This window comes from Lissotriton vulgaris, chromosome 7 (assembly GCF_964263255.1).
Source record: "Lissotriton vulgaris chromosome 7, aLisVul1.2, whole genome shotgun sequence".
Taxonomy (NCBI): Eukaryota; Metazoa; Chordata; class Amphibia; order Caudata; family Salamandridae; genus Lissotriton; species Lissotriton vulgaris.
The window spans coordinates 718,366,377-718,384,914 of NC_141695.1; the positions used below are offsets into that span (position 1 = coordinate 718,366,377).

The following is an 18,538-nucleotide window of genomic DNA, read 5'->3' on the forward strand; positions in this document are numbered from 1 at the left end:
CACCAATTAAACCGCCCTTTGTCCATGCTGACCCCAGGAACAGTGCCTTTTTAGGTTTCGCCTGTCGAAAGCTGCGCAAGCAGCGTTTCGCTAAGGCAAAATCTTTTGTTTTGCAGTATGTGGGCTTTGTCCCGTCTCTGTTTCCATTGGCTAGCTCCATAAATGGAGGCTAGCCATTGGAAAACAGAGGCGTCCGTCATTCTGCGAGGCGACTCGTGGGCGTTCCTGAGAATTTTTCTCATCCAGCCCCTTTTAACACGTGCGGCGGTGGGTGTGTTTTTTTTTTCCGTGTTGTTTTCGTCTTTTCAGGAGTGCCTTCAGCCGGATTGGTGGTGTTTTTATTTACGTTCAGGTAAGATGCATTTTCTTTATATTTTTAACTGTTTGTTTCTGTTTGTTTCTCGACTTTGTGTGTGTAGTTGCTACCCCGTGTTGTGAATGTTTCGCTTTGCACGCCCCCCTCCCGCTGTCTGTGCTTTTCCTGCCCCCCCTCCCGCTGTCCGTGCCTTTCCCGCCCCCCTCCCGCTGTCCGTGCCTTTCCTGCCCTCCCTCCCGCTGTCCGTGCCTTTCACTGTTCTGAACGGCTTTCTCTTAGTGACGCAAAGAACCTTGTTGATGTCTCTCCAGAAAAACAAACATGCCGGCAATTATCGCAAATTGAACGAGTTTAGCAGGGCCAGGGTAGCTGTGACCTCTGATTTGAAATCTGCCACGCCGCGTGCGCAGCGGCTGTTTATCCGCCTCGCTAATTAGCTCCCTGAGATTGTCGACGCCTTTGTAGATATAGCAGTGAGAGCAACATGCATTTAACAAATATATATGTCTGGAGGACGGAGGCGAGCGGCCGGATCTAACCAGGCCAGCTCCACTCCGGTCTAACGAGGCGCTTCGCACATTAGTGATAAAAGACATTTTGTGCACGTGGCTCATGCTATACATCGAAGCCCGTGCAATAACATTCACTTTCTATCACGTAACCTTTTGGCCTAGCAATGTAAATGCAGTGGACAGCTGTTGCCATGTTTTTCTTGTCGACTGGGTCTATTGAGAGCAGCAGGTGACTATGGTCCCTCAAGTGGAGGGGGTCTTCGAGATTCCTGTGCAGCCACAGAGATACTCTGAGAGGGAGTTTAGGCTTGCTTTTAAAAGTTTGATTCATGGGGTGAAAGTTCAAATACAAGAAATGCTTCAATAATACACAAATGGTTGTCCAGTTTTATGTCTTTAGTAACAGAGAATGATCTTTATTTTGTATGTGCAGTAGCTGAGTGGTGTGCAGTTGAACAGCTGTTTAAAATCTCATGCCTACACTTCAGTTCAGTGGGGAGTGAATGATGTCACCTAAGATGGGAGAACGCGGCGGCTTGTGATCATGGCTATCACTCCGTCATGTGATGGATCATTGGGTAGATATTAGGTACGCGTGAGAAGGAAAATAACATTGCAAAGTGTTGAAACACACGTTAGTCACGTGACTAGAGAAAGAAGAGCATCCCGGGCCCACTGGTGTTTGGGAGCCGTTCCCTCCACGCGGCTTCTTGAGCTCTCTCTTCTCCCCATCAGGCATCAATTATAGAGGTGGTCCCTCTCTCCCAGGGTTTGGTGTGGAGACAACTGGTAACCTAGTTCTTCATTGTTATGCGACTTTCAGGGTCTGGCTGACGAGCAGCGTTTCACTGTTGAATGGCTTCTCTCAGTTGGCCAGTGCGCTGGTCAGGGTAGATCACTGCAGCTCAGCCAAGTAGATATAACTCCGAGGGCAGATAGATTCTAAGTTAACCAGACAAAACTACCTTTTATATGCCAAATTTAAGTAATGTCATAAAAATGTCAAAATCGTGAACATACCTATGGCTAGAAACCAGATAATTGCTATGCAAAATACCTTAGCTGTGCAAACAGTACATGTGCATATTGTTTTAATCGCAAGCATAGGTAATGTAAGTAATATATAGCAGTTTTGGACAGATTTTAAATCAATGTCATGAGAATTTGGGAATCATGAATAATACCTGTGGCTTAATATCAGCTAATTACTGTGCAAATTAATTTACGTGTGCACAACAGTGCATACGGACTGGGAATTATATAGCAGATAGTTCTCAAATCATGGGCTCAGAGAGCGGCTAATGAAAACATTTTAAAGATCTATCCAAGTGGATTAAACCTGCCATATAAAACGTTAAAATTCACTGTTTTGGTGATTTGAATTGGAGCAGTGATCAGTATTATTAATGTCCTTAAATTATACTTGTAGCAGGCTTAAGTATTTGCCAAATTTCACCAAGTCACACGGCTCCACTGTGTTAAAAACCAGGATTGTTGCCTCTTTGCAGGTTCATATTCCCTGTTGGAGTGGCTAGGGAGTGCAGAGTGACTAGGGAGTGCAGAGTGACTAGGGAGTGCTAGGGAGTGCAGAGTGACTAGGGAGTGCTAGGGAGTGCAGAGTGCGAGGGAGTGCAGAGTGCTAGGGAGTGCAGAGTGCTAGGGAGTGTAGAGTGACTAGGGAGGGCTAGGGAGTGCAGAGTGACTAGGGAGTGCGAGGGAGTGCTAGGGACTGCAGAGTGACTGCAGAGATTAAGCTAATGGCAATGTAAATGACAATGCCATTTATTTATCTGTTTTCAAAACCAACACATAAATACAAATTTTGTCATTTACAATGCCAATAGCTCTAACTTTTCCAAAGGCGAAACCATTGCATTGTAAATGCTTGTTCATTGTCCCACCGGACAGTGATGACCTTCATTGAAGACCCGCACTTACTATGTGGTAAGAGTGACCCTGGGCTAAAGGACATAGGTTTTCAGTGACAACATCACAACCATAAGTACCGTTTCCTGCGCCAATGACATCAGCCGGATATTCTGTTGTCGTTTTATACCTGGTACAACTTCTCTCCTGCATAATCCTAAAGTTCCAATATATATCGATGGGAAGAGCATTTCACATTTGGGAGCATTTATTTTGGGATTAGTTCTGTTGAACTACTTACCTGGTGCAAAGGCGAAAACGGCGCAACATTCTCCAGTGGAGGCAACTGCAGTAACCAGTGAACGTTTTTTGTCAAAGTACTGTGACAGTATGGTGACTGTTGGAATGAAACTTAGGGAGTATCCCAAACCTGTGAAAGGATGAAAAAGACAGGTGTGAGAATCTATTGAAACATTTATTCTTTAAAGGGCAGTAAACTCTTCAGAGCGAAAGGAAGCAAAGAGAGAAAGAAGGACGGTAAGACGAGGAAACGGTGACAAAGGGAGAAAGTGAGGATTCAAGAGACCCTGCAAGAGGGAGATAGGAGACCGGAAGTGCAGGCTGGTGGACAAAGAGGCATGCAGGGGAATCGGGAATAGCAGTCTTGGCATTAGGTATTCTTGGTCCCCTGTGCAGATTTTTCTAAAGCAAATTAAGCATTGCTTTTAGAATGCAAGATTCTTAGTAGACACGGAAACCAAAATGTCTGTTCTCACAAGGTATGAACATTCTCGGTACAGAAAAGATATCTTCACTTCTGTAATGTACATGCTTGTGATTGAAAAAGAGCCCTACCAGCGAATACATAAACTACTCTGTCCTTTATTCATGCAAATACTTCTTTGCAAACAATTTTCAGAATTACAAAACTCTAATACTTTACTTTGAAGCTTAAATACCAGTAGGTTTGTTTTACCTCTCCCGGTCTTAAGCTTGTTCAATACAAAACACTATGTTGGGAAGCTCCGTGTAATGGAGAGATCATTAACTTTTAGATTTTTTTCATATTGTTTTTGTGTGAAGTTTGAGTGGAATGTGTCTATTGAAGCAATGATGCCAGTTATTAAATATTAATTTCCCTATACTGACAGAAATGTAAAGTGAGTTGATGACGAAAATATCGTAATTCAGAATCTGGTTCCTTCAGTTCTAAATATTAATCTAACCAAAAAGGTTTAAAACGTGTACACACTAACTTTAGAAATGTTTTGTTTCCTGTGGTTTTAGACCATATTAAACGATGTTAAAACTTAAAACATCAGATGTGTTTAGTAATGAAGAGGGTTATCATTGATCAGAATAACATTTCAAACACGTTACTGATGTATAAACAAAGCTTATAAGAGAAGTCAATGCTACCTGGCCATTGTACTCTAATAAACGTTTCTGCTCTTTTTATGACCTGTGTATCCCAGCACAACACCTGATCTACCTATATTTGTATACTTGGATGCATAATGTTTCCTGGATGATTCAGAAACTATGCTCTTACCTTCGTTAAAGTTCAACTTCTCCAATGTTCCAAAATGCTATAAAAATGCTAATTCTCCTCAGTCCTGCTTGGGACAGTTCTGTTGCCTTACTATGATTAATGCCATAGTACAGTGAAGCTTGTGTTGGTCGTACTTGGAAACTTACCAGATATTAGACCAATTGTTAAGTACATTTCGTCAACACTGCGTGCAAAAGATGCAGTGACCATTCCGATGCTGACCAGGAACCCTCCGGCCATAACCACTGGTCGATGGCCAAAACGATTGCTCAATACTGTTGACAGTGGAGCTGGAATAAAATAAATCTGAGTTAGTTTTACCAAGAAACGGATGCAGTTCTGTTTTTGCAAGTGAAAAGAAAACAAAGGGCCTGTTTTTTGCCCTATTTGGTACATATGCAATATATTCATGACATGCTAGTAAAAGCATCTGTTTGTGAATACTTGATGCGTGCAATGATATGATGTTCTGGCCTGTTAATAATAAATAAATGTTACCATGCGGACGGTCTCCTTTCTTTACAGAGTCGGATTGGGACCAAAAAAGGCCTTGACAACCAAAACATTTGTGTGTCATGACCTTTCGCAGAGTTTTGTTTGGTTGCACCAGAACTAATTTTGGGGAAAGTTTGTGATACATGAATCAATTTACAGCTTGTGGGGTCAGGTGGCTAGTCTTACAGTAGGCTGCTACATCTGTTTCACTAATTTTAAACTGTTCTGCCAATCATTTTAATATTATTCTCCCCTTGAACAGGGACTAACTGAATTTACCACGCTTGTTACCTGATTACTGGCGCGGCTGTATGCCGATTGCAAGGAGGGAAGACATCTTTTTTTCCCATTTCGGTTTGGCACACTCACTGCCAGGTTAATTGGCTAGTGGTGCGTGTGGGTGAAGACATTATAGCCGGATGCCACAGCGGACACACACAGTGGGTGTGCTGTTGGCGTGCCAAAGGCAAGCCCGTCTGCGCCCGTCAGTGTCTGGATTGCGCCTTGTGCCAGAACCCCAGGCACTTTTTCAAGCAAAGAGGTCTGTCCTACACCAGGAACTAGCTCTTAAACTTTGGTAGTAAGGGCAATGTACCTTCTTGCTCTTCTCTTCTGGACTTTAACACACTACTACAACAAGACAAATTGCTGCCGCCATGTCAATTTCAGGTTAATTTCTTTATACCTTCCCACACTTCAGCTCATGCATTTGGCTCTGCCGTCCCCTTCTGAGGAACTGACATATACTTCAGTGGTGCCTATTGTGATTCCTGATCAAAGCTCGCTCCGTTACTAAAAACCAAATAGAAGCTGCAGAGTTTATTGCTACCCAAAAGCTTAACTGGGTCTTTGTTACAGAAACATGGGCCAAAAACTGCTTTGGCACCGACCTGGTTGATGCTGTCCCTCCAGGATACCTGATTGTGCAACTCATTAAAGTTGGTAGAATAGGGGATGGGCTATCAGTGACATACAAAAGTGAGTTTACCTGCAGCTTTATTCCAGTCCACGACTCCGATCTTTGTGAAACACTATTTTTCTCTCGTAAAAATGGCCCTAATGAATCTTTTTGTGGCATCCTAGTTAATAGACCTCCAGCATCCAGGTCGCCCTTCATTTCCACGTTTGCGCACTTACTAGAACCTTATCTGGGTAAACATAATCTCACAGTACTCAGAGATTTTAATTTCCATCTGGAAAGTGACATCTCCAAGGACACCTTGGCTTTTAAAGAAGCAATGTCCTGCTGTGGACTGTCCCAAATAGTCACGGCTGCTACTCATAAAGCTGGCCACACCTTGGATGGCATCTTTACCAATGATGCCCGGCTTTAAGTAGCTAGCCCTCTTCTCCTCACTTGGATTGACCATTTTTCCTTTTTCTTTTTCTCAGCCCCCTTCCCATAATTCTCCTACTGATCGTACAAACTCACTTCCTAAAAGGAACTGGAAATGGCTCAGTGCAGAAGACCTATCCCATCCCTTGAATTACTGCAAATGGAGAGCCCATGAGGATGCCGAGCTAGCGGCTACAGATTTCTTTGTGGCTCACGCAATCCATTAATATCATGTCCCCACTCAAGAAGAAAGTCGCCCACAGCACCATGGCTTTCAGAAACACTTGGGCAGCTTAGACAGGTTTGTCGTCACCAGGAACGAGCATGGCAGAAATCTTACCTCCATCTCAAAAAAATGGCCTTACAAGGCTATGCTATTGAATATAAAGCAGTCATCAAGGAGGAAAAACTGTGGTTCTGCATCAATGAAATTGCCTCTGCTAAATCCACTAAAGATCATTTTTATTTAATCAATCTCTTATCTGTTCCCTCAGCTCCATTGCGTACAGAGAATTTCCAAGATTTTTGCGACTGAATAACCAAATTCTTTTATTCTAAAGTGGTGGATATATTCAAAGATCTGGAGCTCCACAACTCTAATTTCACTAATATTTTGAATGTAGAGTCTCAGGCAGCATTTGACCTTCAATGGAACTGGTCTATTTTAGATAGTCCCTTAGCAAGCCTATCGCATTTTACTTTACTGGCACAACAGCAGACAGAATGTTATTTGTTTGGTATCAAATCGGGCTCCCCACTAGAACCTTGCCCCCCATATATTTTGCAATTGAGAGCCAAGAATATTGTTCCCTGTCTTACTGAAACCATTAATAAAGTCATTGAGACCGGAGGTTTTCCTTTAATATGGAAAAAGGTGGTAGTCACGCGGCTGCTTAAAAAACCTAATTTGGATCCTGGAGAACCAAAAAACGACCGCCCTTTCTCCTTGCTGTCTGTGCCCACTAAAATCCTCGAGAAACACCTAAACACCCAGATTATGAATTATTTTGAACAATTCCAGCTCCTAGATGCTTCTCAATTTGGATTTGGCCGTAACCATGAGACCGAGAGGGCATTAGTATCTGCAGTCAATAACATCAGTTCCATGGTAAATGCTAGGGAGGCTGCATTGTTGGTCCTTTTGGACCTATCTGCTGCTTTTGATACAATCTCTCCGACTGCTTGTAGAGTGGCTCCAGCAGCTGGGGGCCACAGACTTGGTACTCAAACTCCTGGCATCTTTTTTAAGTGATAGATCACAGATGGTAATGGTGGAGCAGTTTTGCTTGGACCACATAATGTTGCCTTGTGGTGTGCCTCAGGGCTTTAAGCCCCACCTTATTTAACTTTTATGTCTACCGACTAGCAAACTGTATCAGATTGTTTGGGCTCCAAGCACTGTCATATGCTGATGAGACCCAAATCATTGTGTCTATCTTGAGGGTCATCAATGCTACTGCCTCCAATTTTAAAAACTGTATGCAGGCAGTGGCCACATGGATGGAGAGAAACTACCTACGGCTGAATGCGGATTAGACAGAGGTCTTGATCTTTGGTGGGCAACCCTGTGTGCGGTCCAATCTGTGGTGGCCTGACCAGCTGGGGCCCTTACCCCCTTTAACAGACTTTACAAAAACTCTTGAAATACTGGTTGAAACAAATCTATTGTTTGATTCATAGGTAAATAAGACAGTCTCTACCTGTTTTTGGATAATTAAATCCCTGAGAAAAGTATTTTCCTTCTTTCCTCTTCAGGCACGAAAACAAGTTGCTTTGGCACTTAGGTCCAGACTGGACTACTGCAATGGCCTCTACCTGGACATCAATAAGACTGTCCTTGCTAAACTGCAGCTGGTTCAGAAAGCAGCAGCCAGACTTTTTCTTGACATCCTGAAATCACAGTCGATCTCTGAAGGGATTCGGAAACTTCATTGGGTCCCTATGAACAAGCGATTTACCTTTAAGGCTCTTTGCTTAGTTCACAATGCCATTGACAACAGATGCCCTAAACAACTCAAGAATCAATTTCAATGCTACATTCCCTCTACACAGCTTCAATCGTCAGGCAAACACCTCTTAATTACTCTTCTCAGTGTAGAAGGTCAAGATGGGGAGGCAGAGCTTTTTCAGTGGCGGCATCCGCATGGTGGAACTCCCTTCCCCCATTAATTTCTAGTCTCCAGTCTCGCGCCTTATTTCGTAAGGCCTTAAACACCTGGCTGCTCACTTTGTAATGGCCATCAGTCAGCTCCTTCCTATTTCTCTACCTTCCAAAGATTAACTTCTATCAGCACCGTGACGCCTTTTTGCATTTGTTGTGCTTTACAAATCTTTTTCCTCCATTCGTTCAGTAACATCAGAACATCAGTCAAGTCTGGAAACAACCATTATTCCACTGCAGCTTATTCATAGACCTCCAGGGTTCACCTTCAGATCACTGAATCTCCTCAACTTTGCTCACTTACAGATCCTGGAGTCCACTCCCTGCCAGTAGTAGGCCCTAAAGGATCATGTTTATCTGTAGGTCTGGCTTCTATTTTCTTTAAAAGAAGTGTGTGTCCTGCTTATCCTAAGACAGTGTCTTACTCATGATCGGTGGGTCTCAAACTACCCATTCTCCCTCACAACCCTTAAGCTCAGTTCGACTCCCAGGTCCCCAGAGGCTCCTACACAGACTCACATCCCTGAGTCTCTTGCTCACAATGAGATCTCCAGAGGCTGCTGTACAATTGGAATCCCACTCACCCTCCAGTATGGTATTCCCGGAAAGTGATGTCCATCTTTACAATGAGAATGCCCTAAGCCTTCTGTTTAATGTCCACTCCCCTGGTGCTCTGCACACACAAGGGTCCTGAGATTGCAACTCATCACCAGATTGCCAAAGCTCCTGCTTGTCCCTAAGCCCCACCAGCTCCTTCTCACTCTTAGGCTTCCGGTAATGGCCCTGTTCAATTTAATTCTCCAAGACTCCAGTTTATTCTCAGGTCTAGATGGCTGTGGCATCACTCTTGGTTCCCTTGAACCCCTGCTAACCTACTGCTGGTCCCTGGATCCCAGCTTATCTGTTTATTTTACATGGTGTCTAGATTTACTTTTTCTCACTTTTAGGGTCTTGATTCACACATCAAATGAGGTTAACTTCTGATCATCCACAAATGCAGCAATGCTTTAAGATCTCACCCTTTCCGTCCTCTTTCAGGGAGCTATAAGATTAGCTAGCTCCCTCTACATGTATGCCTAGAGATGGATGGTTTTCAAAACAAAGACACAATTCAATGGAGCACTGAGATTGGCTAAGACTTTGAAGATTGGTGTGTGATCCCTGGAGTCGCCGGAGCCTGCGTGGTGACCCCCTTCACTCGAGGAGTTTCTGGAACGTTGCCGTCCTCGCCGGTGGCCCCCTGTAAACACCGGAGCCATCGTGGGTGTCCCTCCTCATTGTGGGAGTCTCCGGAGCGCTGCTGCCATCGTCACAGCTGGAGATCCCGAGAGACCCCATGGGGCTGCCCACCTGGGATTGCCACGCCTGCTGATCCGAATCGCCGTATTGCCCCAGTAGCCTGCAACTTCATTTTCTTGGCCATCCGCTTCTTTGAGCAGCGAGAAGCCGGGCCCTGCGGTCGGAGGGGAGTACAGCGCGATCAGTTGCTCTATCCCCTGCTTTGGTCTCACCCGCATGGGGTGACATGGTTCGGGGAGGCATGTTCCAGGTCTAAGGAGTCTAGTGATCATGTTTATATCTCCTTTGTTTGTTTATATCGCGCCGCGAAGGCACAGGATGTCCCGTCCCTGGTGACTACATTATGCATCAGTTTCTTGCCTGCTTACCGAAGCTGGATGAATGACTCGACGCATGATCCTGAAAGGATGTGAGGTATTGAGGACATCTACTTATGTAAGTAAATGCACAGGATTAGTTCAGTTCTAAGCCTATTCGGGAAGTGAATCCCTGATTTCACACACCTAGCTAGTTTGGTGAAGCCATTTGCCCTTATAATCGTTTAAAATGGCCCCCAATGAATCAGCAGTCATTTCGGTACAACTGCCTTGCAAAGAGGTTACCATAAGGGAATGTGGAACCCCAATTTACCATGAGCACCACAGCAGCTTCGACCGGGTAACTAAAACGGCAGCCATCTTGTAACGGTTAATGTCTATTTTATCAACACCTTATTATCAGTCAGGCCTTAGTCTCTTAAAGATTTGACAGCCATCCTTCACATTTATTTAGATTGCCCTATTTATTGTTTCTACTCAATTTAGCATCCAACAAAACTGCTGACGTCCTGCAACAACTTACTTCTAATTGAGAACTATCACTTTCGAACAACCTCATGGAAACTGGTGCTTGATGTTCTTTTCTATCCTACGATCTATCCCCCACGATGCAAAGGAAGCTTCACTCCATGGCGGGACCGAACATGATACTAGATGGCAACAGCACATACTCTATTCAATACCCCCCTAATCTGTCGAAAAATGCCTCTAAAACCTTCAAGCACTATCTGCTCAGAAAAAACCCTGATATCTTGTTCTTAGATCCCTCCTTTAATGTAAAAAAAGCACCATACTCAATAACCTCATATTTTTCACAAGAAAAATTGCAAAATGGCGACTGACCTTTTCCAAGCTATTAAACATCCAGGAACATAAAAATATCCCTTACAGAACTAGGATTACTAAGACTACCTCGCAAAACCTCAGAACTACACTGAACATTACGTCCTACAAAAACGGCACTGTGCTCATTCAAGCATCTAACGAGGATTCAGAACTATTTGATAATTACTTCCTCACCCTCAAAACTCACACCACCAACTCACTTAGCGTCTCGCAGGACCTTACCACTCTTACGTCTTCATCTCCGGATGATCAACGACCCTCTACTCTACTTAGAACTGCGGCTAGTAGCATTTGCATTAGCAACCATCATCATCACGGTGTTTTAAAAAGCCAGGCCAGCAACCCACTGTCTGCTTCTCAGGGCCTAACCTCCACCCCCTCAGCCTACCAGGAAGACCTACGTCCGACTACCCCACCCAAAACCGTTGTAAATATCACTAACATTTCCCATCAATGCGGTGCTTTAAAAAGCCAGCCCGTTAATCCACCCAAGTTACCTCTTAATCTAACTCCCTCCCCCACCCTATCAGCGCCTTCGGAGGAACTTCGGCCCGTGCCTCTGCCTACATTTGCTGAAAGTAGTGGGAGCAACTCCCCACACATCGCACACACCTTACCACCTTCCTCCTTTAGAACTAGCAAGAACAACCACATTAATGCCCCTCTATCAACACCCTATCTCAGTTCCCCCCGCCCTATCAAGGTCCTCTTAAAACACATACTGACGTCACCGTCGGAAACTTACAAAACGTTATCCTTGAAATTAGAAACATCCTACACCTCGCTGAAAACTCCCTTTCCACACTTAAACAGCTTGAAAAATCCCTAGGAACAGGCGAGAAGGGGATAAAAACTATCCCACTAACTCTTTCGGATCGATTCTTGCGCACATGCAGACCCTACAATAACATAACTGACAAAGATATCCTATCACTTCTTCAGCAATATGATACCACGGCTAGTCCTACTTCTAATAAAGAGGAATACACTATACTCCCAGTCCCTAGCGACCCAAGTCGTACTTCTGATCCAAGACCTAGAGGAATAAACCTGAATAATCTTCAATCATTAACTGCACACATAGAGACCCCTAAGCCAATTGTAAAGAGAGCCGCAAACGTACTCACCTGTCTTCTACTGAATTGCCGGTCAGCACCAAAACACGCATCGGACATCGCAGACCTTGCCCTCAACGGCAACATTTATATAATCATCCTCACAGAAATTTGGCTTAAGGAGTCTTCCTCCCCTTGCCTAGATCTTCTTGTCCCACCGACTACAACATCATTAGATTAGACAGAACGCACAAGACAGGCGGAGGATTAGCCTGCATACATCGGTCCGACATCTCCATCTCGAAATTTCATTCGGAACCTCTTGTCTCCTGTGAATACTTGGGAATTTCTTTTAATCCTTCAAGTACCCACTCCTACAAAATACACATTCTTTACCATCCTCCAGGGTCTAATGATGAATTCACTGAACAGCTGATGGAAATTATTACCTCAAACTTTTCCGACACTCCAAATACATTTACCTAGGTGACTTCAATCTACACTGGGACAACCCCCAGGACAAGCAGGTTAACACGCTTAAAACCTTCCTAGAAGACCATTCCCTGACCCAAGTTATCTCAATGCTGACTCACTCTAAGGGTGCTACTCATGATTGAATCATATCTAATCAAAATACCATTGGCTCACTCTCGGTTATGCCATGTGACTGGTCAGGCCACCACATTATCAACTTCCAAATTCCATCCGCCGCCAAGAAAATCTTCCCACAACAATGTAAGCATAAACATTGGATAAGAGACACTAAAAACATCGATTCGAACAGCCTAGCCACGCACTGTGAGAGGGTTCTTACTCCCCCCAATAGCGGATTAGACGTCAATGACCTCACAGCTCACTACAACTCCGATGACGGAAGTTTTCGAGAAAGCCGCTCCACCAAAACTCAAAAGGATTCCGGAAAAAGATAACCCATGGTTCAGCGAAGCATTAAATGAAGAGAGACGTTAACTCAGATCAGCGGAAAGGAAATGGAGGCAACATCCCTCCCCTAATCATCTTAAACTTCTCCGTAAATCGAGAAACTACTACAATATAAGTATCCTACAATCAAAAAGAGACTTTTTCAGATCAGAACTAGACAAGGCCAAAAATAGACCAAAGAAACTCTTTGAAATTCTGAAACCACAATCTAACAAATTAGCTAAATCCTCGCTCCTAACATCGAAATCTCAGTCTAGCAGTGTAGAATTTTCATCATTTTTCTCTGCTAAAACTAACTCTTTGCAACTCGAACTTAGTGCTGCAGACTTAACTCAGCCACCCCTAAGGGCTATCAAGTCAATATGCCTGCTATGCTTGAGTTACCACGGCCCAAAAATAACTCTCTCTGGGCCACTTTCAAACTCTACGATCTCAATGAAATCACCAATATTATTGCAACGACTAAACTTAACAACCATTTCAACAACCCTGCCCCCTCGAACTGTTTACCCCCACCTCCTCCATACCATCTCTCCTCTTTGGACCAATATCATCAATGCCTCACTAGCACAAGGTCACATCCCAGATTGCTTAGAAATAGGACAAGTCACCCCCATCCTTAAAAAACCTACTGCATATAACTCCAACCCCAACAACTTCCGACCAATAACCAATATTCCCATGCTAGCCAAGGTCTTGGAAAAATGTGTTCAGCAACAACTAAACCAACACATTTCGAACTTCAATCTACTGAATACTCACCAATCGGGTTTCAGGCCTGGGCATAGCACGAAACAGCCTCACTAGCACAAGGTCACATCCCAGATTGCTTAGAAACAGGACAAGTCACCCCCATCCTTAAAAAACCTACTGCATATAACTCCAACCCCAACAACTTCCGACCAATAACCAATATTCCCATGCTAGCCAAGGTCTTGGAAAAATGTGTTCAGCAACAACTAAACCAACACATTTCGAACTTCAATCTACTGAATACTCACCAATCGGGTTTCAGGCCCGGGCATAGCACAGAAACAGCCATTCTACATATAGTGGATGAAGCCCTGGACTTCAACAAAACCTGCCTGCTAGTTTTACTCGACCTCTCCTCAGCCTTCCATACGGTCAACCATGACAAACTACTAAGAAGACTAGAATACAGGATGGGTTCCTACGGTAAAGTCCTTCAGTGGATCAAATCCTTCCTGGAAAACAGAACGCAATCCTACTGGAGCAACAACAAGCTCTCAGCTTCCTCCCTTGACCTACTGGGAGTTCCTCAAGGCTCCACACTATCGCCCATGCTATTCAACCTATACGTCGAACCACTCACCGAGCTACTTCAGCTGGAGAACATATCCTTCCACATGTATGCGGATGACACCCAACTGTATATCAAGATCTCCTCTATCGAAGATATAAGGTCAATGAATACAGCTCTTGAAAAGGCAGTCCATTGGCTATCAACCAACTTCCTCAAGCTAAACTCGCAAAAAACAGACTTTCTCCTAATCGCCCCCCTAAGAACGCCACTGAGACAAAGGAATGGATCAAAACAATCACGGTGATGAACTGTACGCCAACAGTAGTGGACTCCTCCATATCACTAGGAGTCACTCTAGATAAAAACCTGAATATGCACAACCATGTCAACTTACTGGCTAAAAATGCCCGCCTCCATCTCAGCTATCTCAGAAAAATGAAACCATTTCTTGAGAACGCGGACCTCAAAGCTGCAGTCCAATCCTTAGTTATCTCAAAAATTGAGTACGGCTGTTCCACACTCGCGGGGATTCCCAAACTCTCAACCGCCCCCCTAAAAGCCTGTCTCAACGCTGCAGCGAGACTTATAACCGGATCCAGGAAATTTGACCACATTTCGCCACACCTGAAAGCACTCAACTGGCTACCCTACGAAGCTCGAATTCACCTAAAAATGGCATGCATCACACACAAGGCGCTGCACCACAACACCCCTCAGTACCTAGCCCAGAAACTCAGCCTATCTGGATGAAACAGAAATTCTAGGAGTGGTAATAATCTACTTCTTAAACCCTCTTGTTTCAAAAAGTCTAAACCCTCCAACAGAGCATTCTCGGGGGCATCCCCAAGAATTTGGAACTCCCTTCCACCACACATCAGAAAAATCTCTTCTATCCCTCTCTTCAAAAATGAAACAAAATCATTCCTGATAAGCAAATTCCTACCTTAAATCAAATCGTTTTTTTGATTTTCTCTTTTTTTTTTTTTGCTTATTGGTTGAACACTCTAATCATTGCTGCCACGAGAACTTATGACCCACACAAACTTGAATGATCTTTTTACTGTTTTTCAGAATAAGCTTTCTCAATGTTGTTACTCCTTGTTACTTATTTGTTACTTATTTGTAATGTTCCCCTTCTCAATGTTTCTCATTACGCCCTATGTAAAGTGCTCTGATACCCTATTGTGGGTCTGGTTCGCGCTATATAAAACTTTAAAAATAAATAAATATTCCCACCCAAATCGTCTTTAGCTCTATTACATAATCCGAAGCAAGTCTCATGGCACACAGAGTATGCTAAATAAACAACAATACATACAAGCAGGCATACTTTACTTCAGACTGCAGGTCTTTCTACCGTCAGTAAAACTGGTAGCCCAGTACAAGTCAAATAAACTATTAAACCTGCCCGCAAATAACTGAGTAATGTAAGTGCTTATGTGCAAACTACAGGTCAGGGGACTGGACTCTAGCAGGGTCAACTCAGCCTTTCATCATCTGAAGACAGTTAAGTCGGTACTAATGGACGATATAATGTAAATGACCATTATTTTAAAACCAAGAGACATTTCAGTTCCTGGATGAAATATAAATCACTAGTTGGCTCAATTGTGGCAGGCCACCAACCATAGCCTCAGCAGCACAGCAAATAAATGGTAGTTTCTTCTGCTTTCACCACTTCTCTCTAGAGATCAGGAATTCGTATAACTGTTTCCATTGATCTTTTTCCATACTCAATTCTCCTCTAATTTACCCACTAAAATTGTATGCAGCATACCAGCTTTGAGTGCGTTTTCCCTAGTTTTTTAACCTGAAAGGAAGAAGGAACTTGTGAGTCAAGGGAGGGCCTGCTACTCTCTGTGATTAAAGCGAGGAAGGGAATAATGAATGTGATTAAAGTAAGGAAGAGAGAAACGATGCAAGTTAAATACGTTAATACTAGCCATGGCCCTGTGTCAGCAATCTGCTCCCTCCCCCCCCCCCCGACCTCTTTCAATAATAGTATAATAATACTTGAGTTTGGAGTTTGCCGTCCTAGCACACTTCATGCATAACTGGCTGTTATCTAGCTTTATTTTTTTATTTTATTTTATAAAGTTTTATATAGCGCGAACCAGATCCCGAGGGATATCAGAGCGCTTTACAGAAGGATGAAAGGGAGAGTAATAATCCAGTAACACTATCAAGTAAGAATGCCAAACAGTTGTAGTCACAACAATCATAGACAAATGATACACAGCGAGCTTTAAACCCAGTAATAACTCACGGGTCTCCTCTAAGTTAGCAGTACTTGCACCCTTAATATAATGGGTAACAGGCAGTGTACCTCCTCACAGTCTTTATCTGCAGCCTCTGAGTATAGCGCAGGGTTAGCTCCTCACCCACTTTCTGTGACATTACCAAGTTACAAAAAACATTCCATGGAAAAACAGTCTGTCACTAGATGAGCAAGCAAACCAGGAGAAGGGGGCAGAACGACGGGTCGTACAAAATAAATCCAGGTTCCAGAATTCCTAGGCTAAATGAAATACAAATCACCTTGGTGTGCTGAAAAACAGACCTTTACAAGATGGAGACTAATTGCAATAGGTCTTGCCTCCTAAAGTGGGAACTACTCCCAGTTTCTGGCAGCATAAAGACTGAGACCTTCTCAGAAAAAATCTCTGTGGATGATGGTGGTGGATCCATCCTACCGATAGATCTAGAGCTCTGATATTACAGGTGTCATCTCTGGACACCAACAGGCTCCAATCAACAAAGCAATGCAGTTCAATTCACAGCTTCCAGTAGTAGGGGTCTCTTGGGGGCGGTGTTTTTTCAATTATGACCGAAATAGTTCCTCTAATTTCTGTTAAAAAACAACTGTGCCTGAAAGTTTAATGCTTGAGGTGCCAGGTGTCTCAGGTTAAAAGGGTGGGAGTTGGTCTGCTCTACTTTGAAGTGAGAGCAATAGACAGCTAAAGAAGATGGAAGTCTTCTCTCTATGGTACCTGCTACCTGAAAGAAATTTAAATCTGTGCAGTTGGTTAATCTGCAAATCTAAAGGATGCTTGAGTCAGTTCAGTGTAAGCTTTCATTATTAGAATCATTTAAGAGCAGTGGCAGTGTTTCAGCACCTGAGTTCAAAAGAGTGTCTTTTAATGGAAACTCATAAAATGTGTTGCCTTAGCTACAGTCGAAATGAGTCTTACTATAAATACATATATTTTCAAAGTACTTGTTAGCACCTGAGTTCAAAAGAGTGTCTTTTAATGGAAACTCATAAAATGTGTTGCCTTAGCTACAGTCGAAATGAGTCTTACTATAAATACATATATTTTCAAAGTACTTGTTTTAACTGTAAAAAAATCTGTTTGTGCATTTTGCAGTAACCTATATTATGTTGTATGTATTGCAGTTTTAAAATAATTACCTGTTCACTGTGCTTTCTGTACCGCTGGACCTCAAAGCACTATGAAAAACGTAACTATTCTCCAGCACTCCAACCAGGATTTACATCTGGGACCCTCCTGTTACACACAACCAACTACAGTGGTTACTTCACTAACTGAGCTTTCCTACCCGAACAGAGTGCAATTCCACAGATTAGTTTAACGTGCATTAATTTCTAATTTAAGGTGTGTGTGTGTGATATTTGATATGCAGTGATTTGTAGGTGTAAGGCAACAAAATAGCTTACAAGACATTTTGCTCATTTTAGCAAAATCCCCGTCTCCTACCTACAACTATTGACTCCGCCCAATTTCGTTTAAGGTCCTAGTTACATTTTTATAGATTTGATTTGATGCCGTTTCACTCCCCTCACCTGACCTGGAATGGGGTGGTAGCTACCTTGCGGCACTAAGTTTGCTGTGGGAGGTGAAAGCAGAACCTCCTCAAGTCCTCTGGTCCTACACACACCTCTTATTCTTTTGGCAGAGGAGTGCGAACTCTGCTGCTCACAGAATTTCACCTGATAGGGTCTCCCTGTAGTGCCTGAGGCCTGAATGTTGGAGGATATGAGCCTAGTAACCATTGTTATATGAGATAAAACCAGACTGGGTGCATAAAAGAGCGTCCCACAGCCAGTAAGTACTTAAGCACTGGTGCACCAGCCGCTGTACGAGCGCCCGCTTTCCCAATCGGACCCAACTACTTTACCATTTGACACAGTCTTGCCTACACAACTGGGCCATCTGACCGCACATTTTGTCGCTGTTCTCTGAGAAAAAGAACTGTAGCTTTATTCAGTTTTCTTAGTTATGACTAAAGGATGTAAAAAGAAAAAAGCAACCTTGGTAAATGCATTAGGTTTCCCCTATGTGATTAATGATTAGCTATTTTTTGTTGCTCTGAGTTGTAGCTTGCTGAGTAGTTAGTTGTACACTGTAAGTTAAAGAAAGCCTGTTAAAGTGTGTTAGTACTTATGTACAAAAAGGCAATATATTGTTCTATTACCAGTGGTATAGTGCGGGTAAGTAATAGCAACATTTTCAAAAATTAAATGAAAGAGGGAAATAATAAAATTAATTGTAATAGCAATATTTGTTTAGAAGAGTTCTGACAACTTTTGAGCCCGTTATCACTGCACCTGCTGC

General features: G+C 43.2%; 2 protein-coding genes across 4 annotated transcripts in view; one reads left to right on the forward strand and one right to left on the reverse strand.

The window, feature by feature from the left end:
* The window catches only part of ARSG (arylsulfatase G), a 2,325,381-nt gene that overhangs the window by 267,860 nt on the left and 2,038,983 nt on the right, over window positions 1–18,538 (forward strand). The window lies entirely within an intron of this gene.
* LOC147702317 (monocarboxylate transporter 7-like) overlaps window positions 1–18,538 on the reverse strand; it is a 205,006-nt gene that overhangs the window by 12,503 nt on the left and 173,965 nt on the right. For both annotated transcript variants that reach the window (XM_086930951.1, XM_086930952.1), the window contains 2 exons: window positions 4,393–4,536; window positions 2,996–3,124 (listed from right to left, as the gene is read on the reverse strand). In XM_086930951.1, coding sequence (XP_086787077.1) covers window positions 2,996–3,124; window positions 4,393–4,536 — 273 coding nt within the window. The remainder of the gene's footprint in view (window positions 1–2,995; window positions 3,125–4,392; window positions 4,537–18,538) is intronic.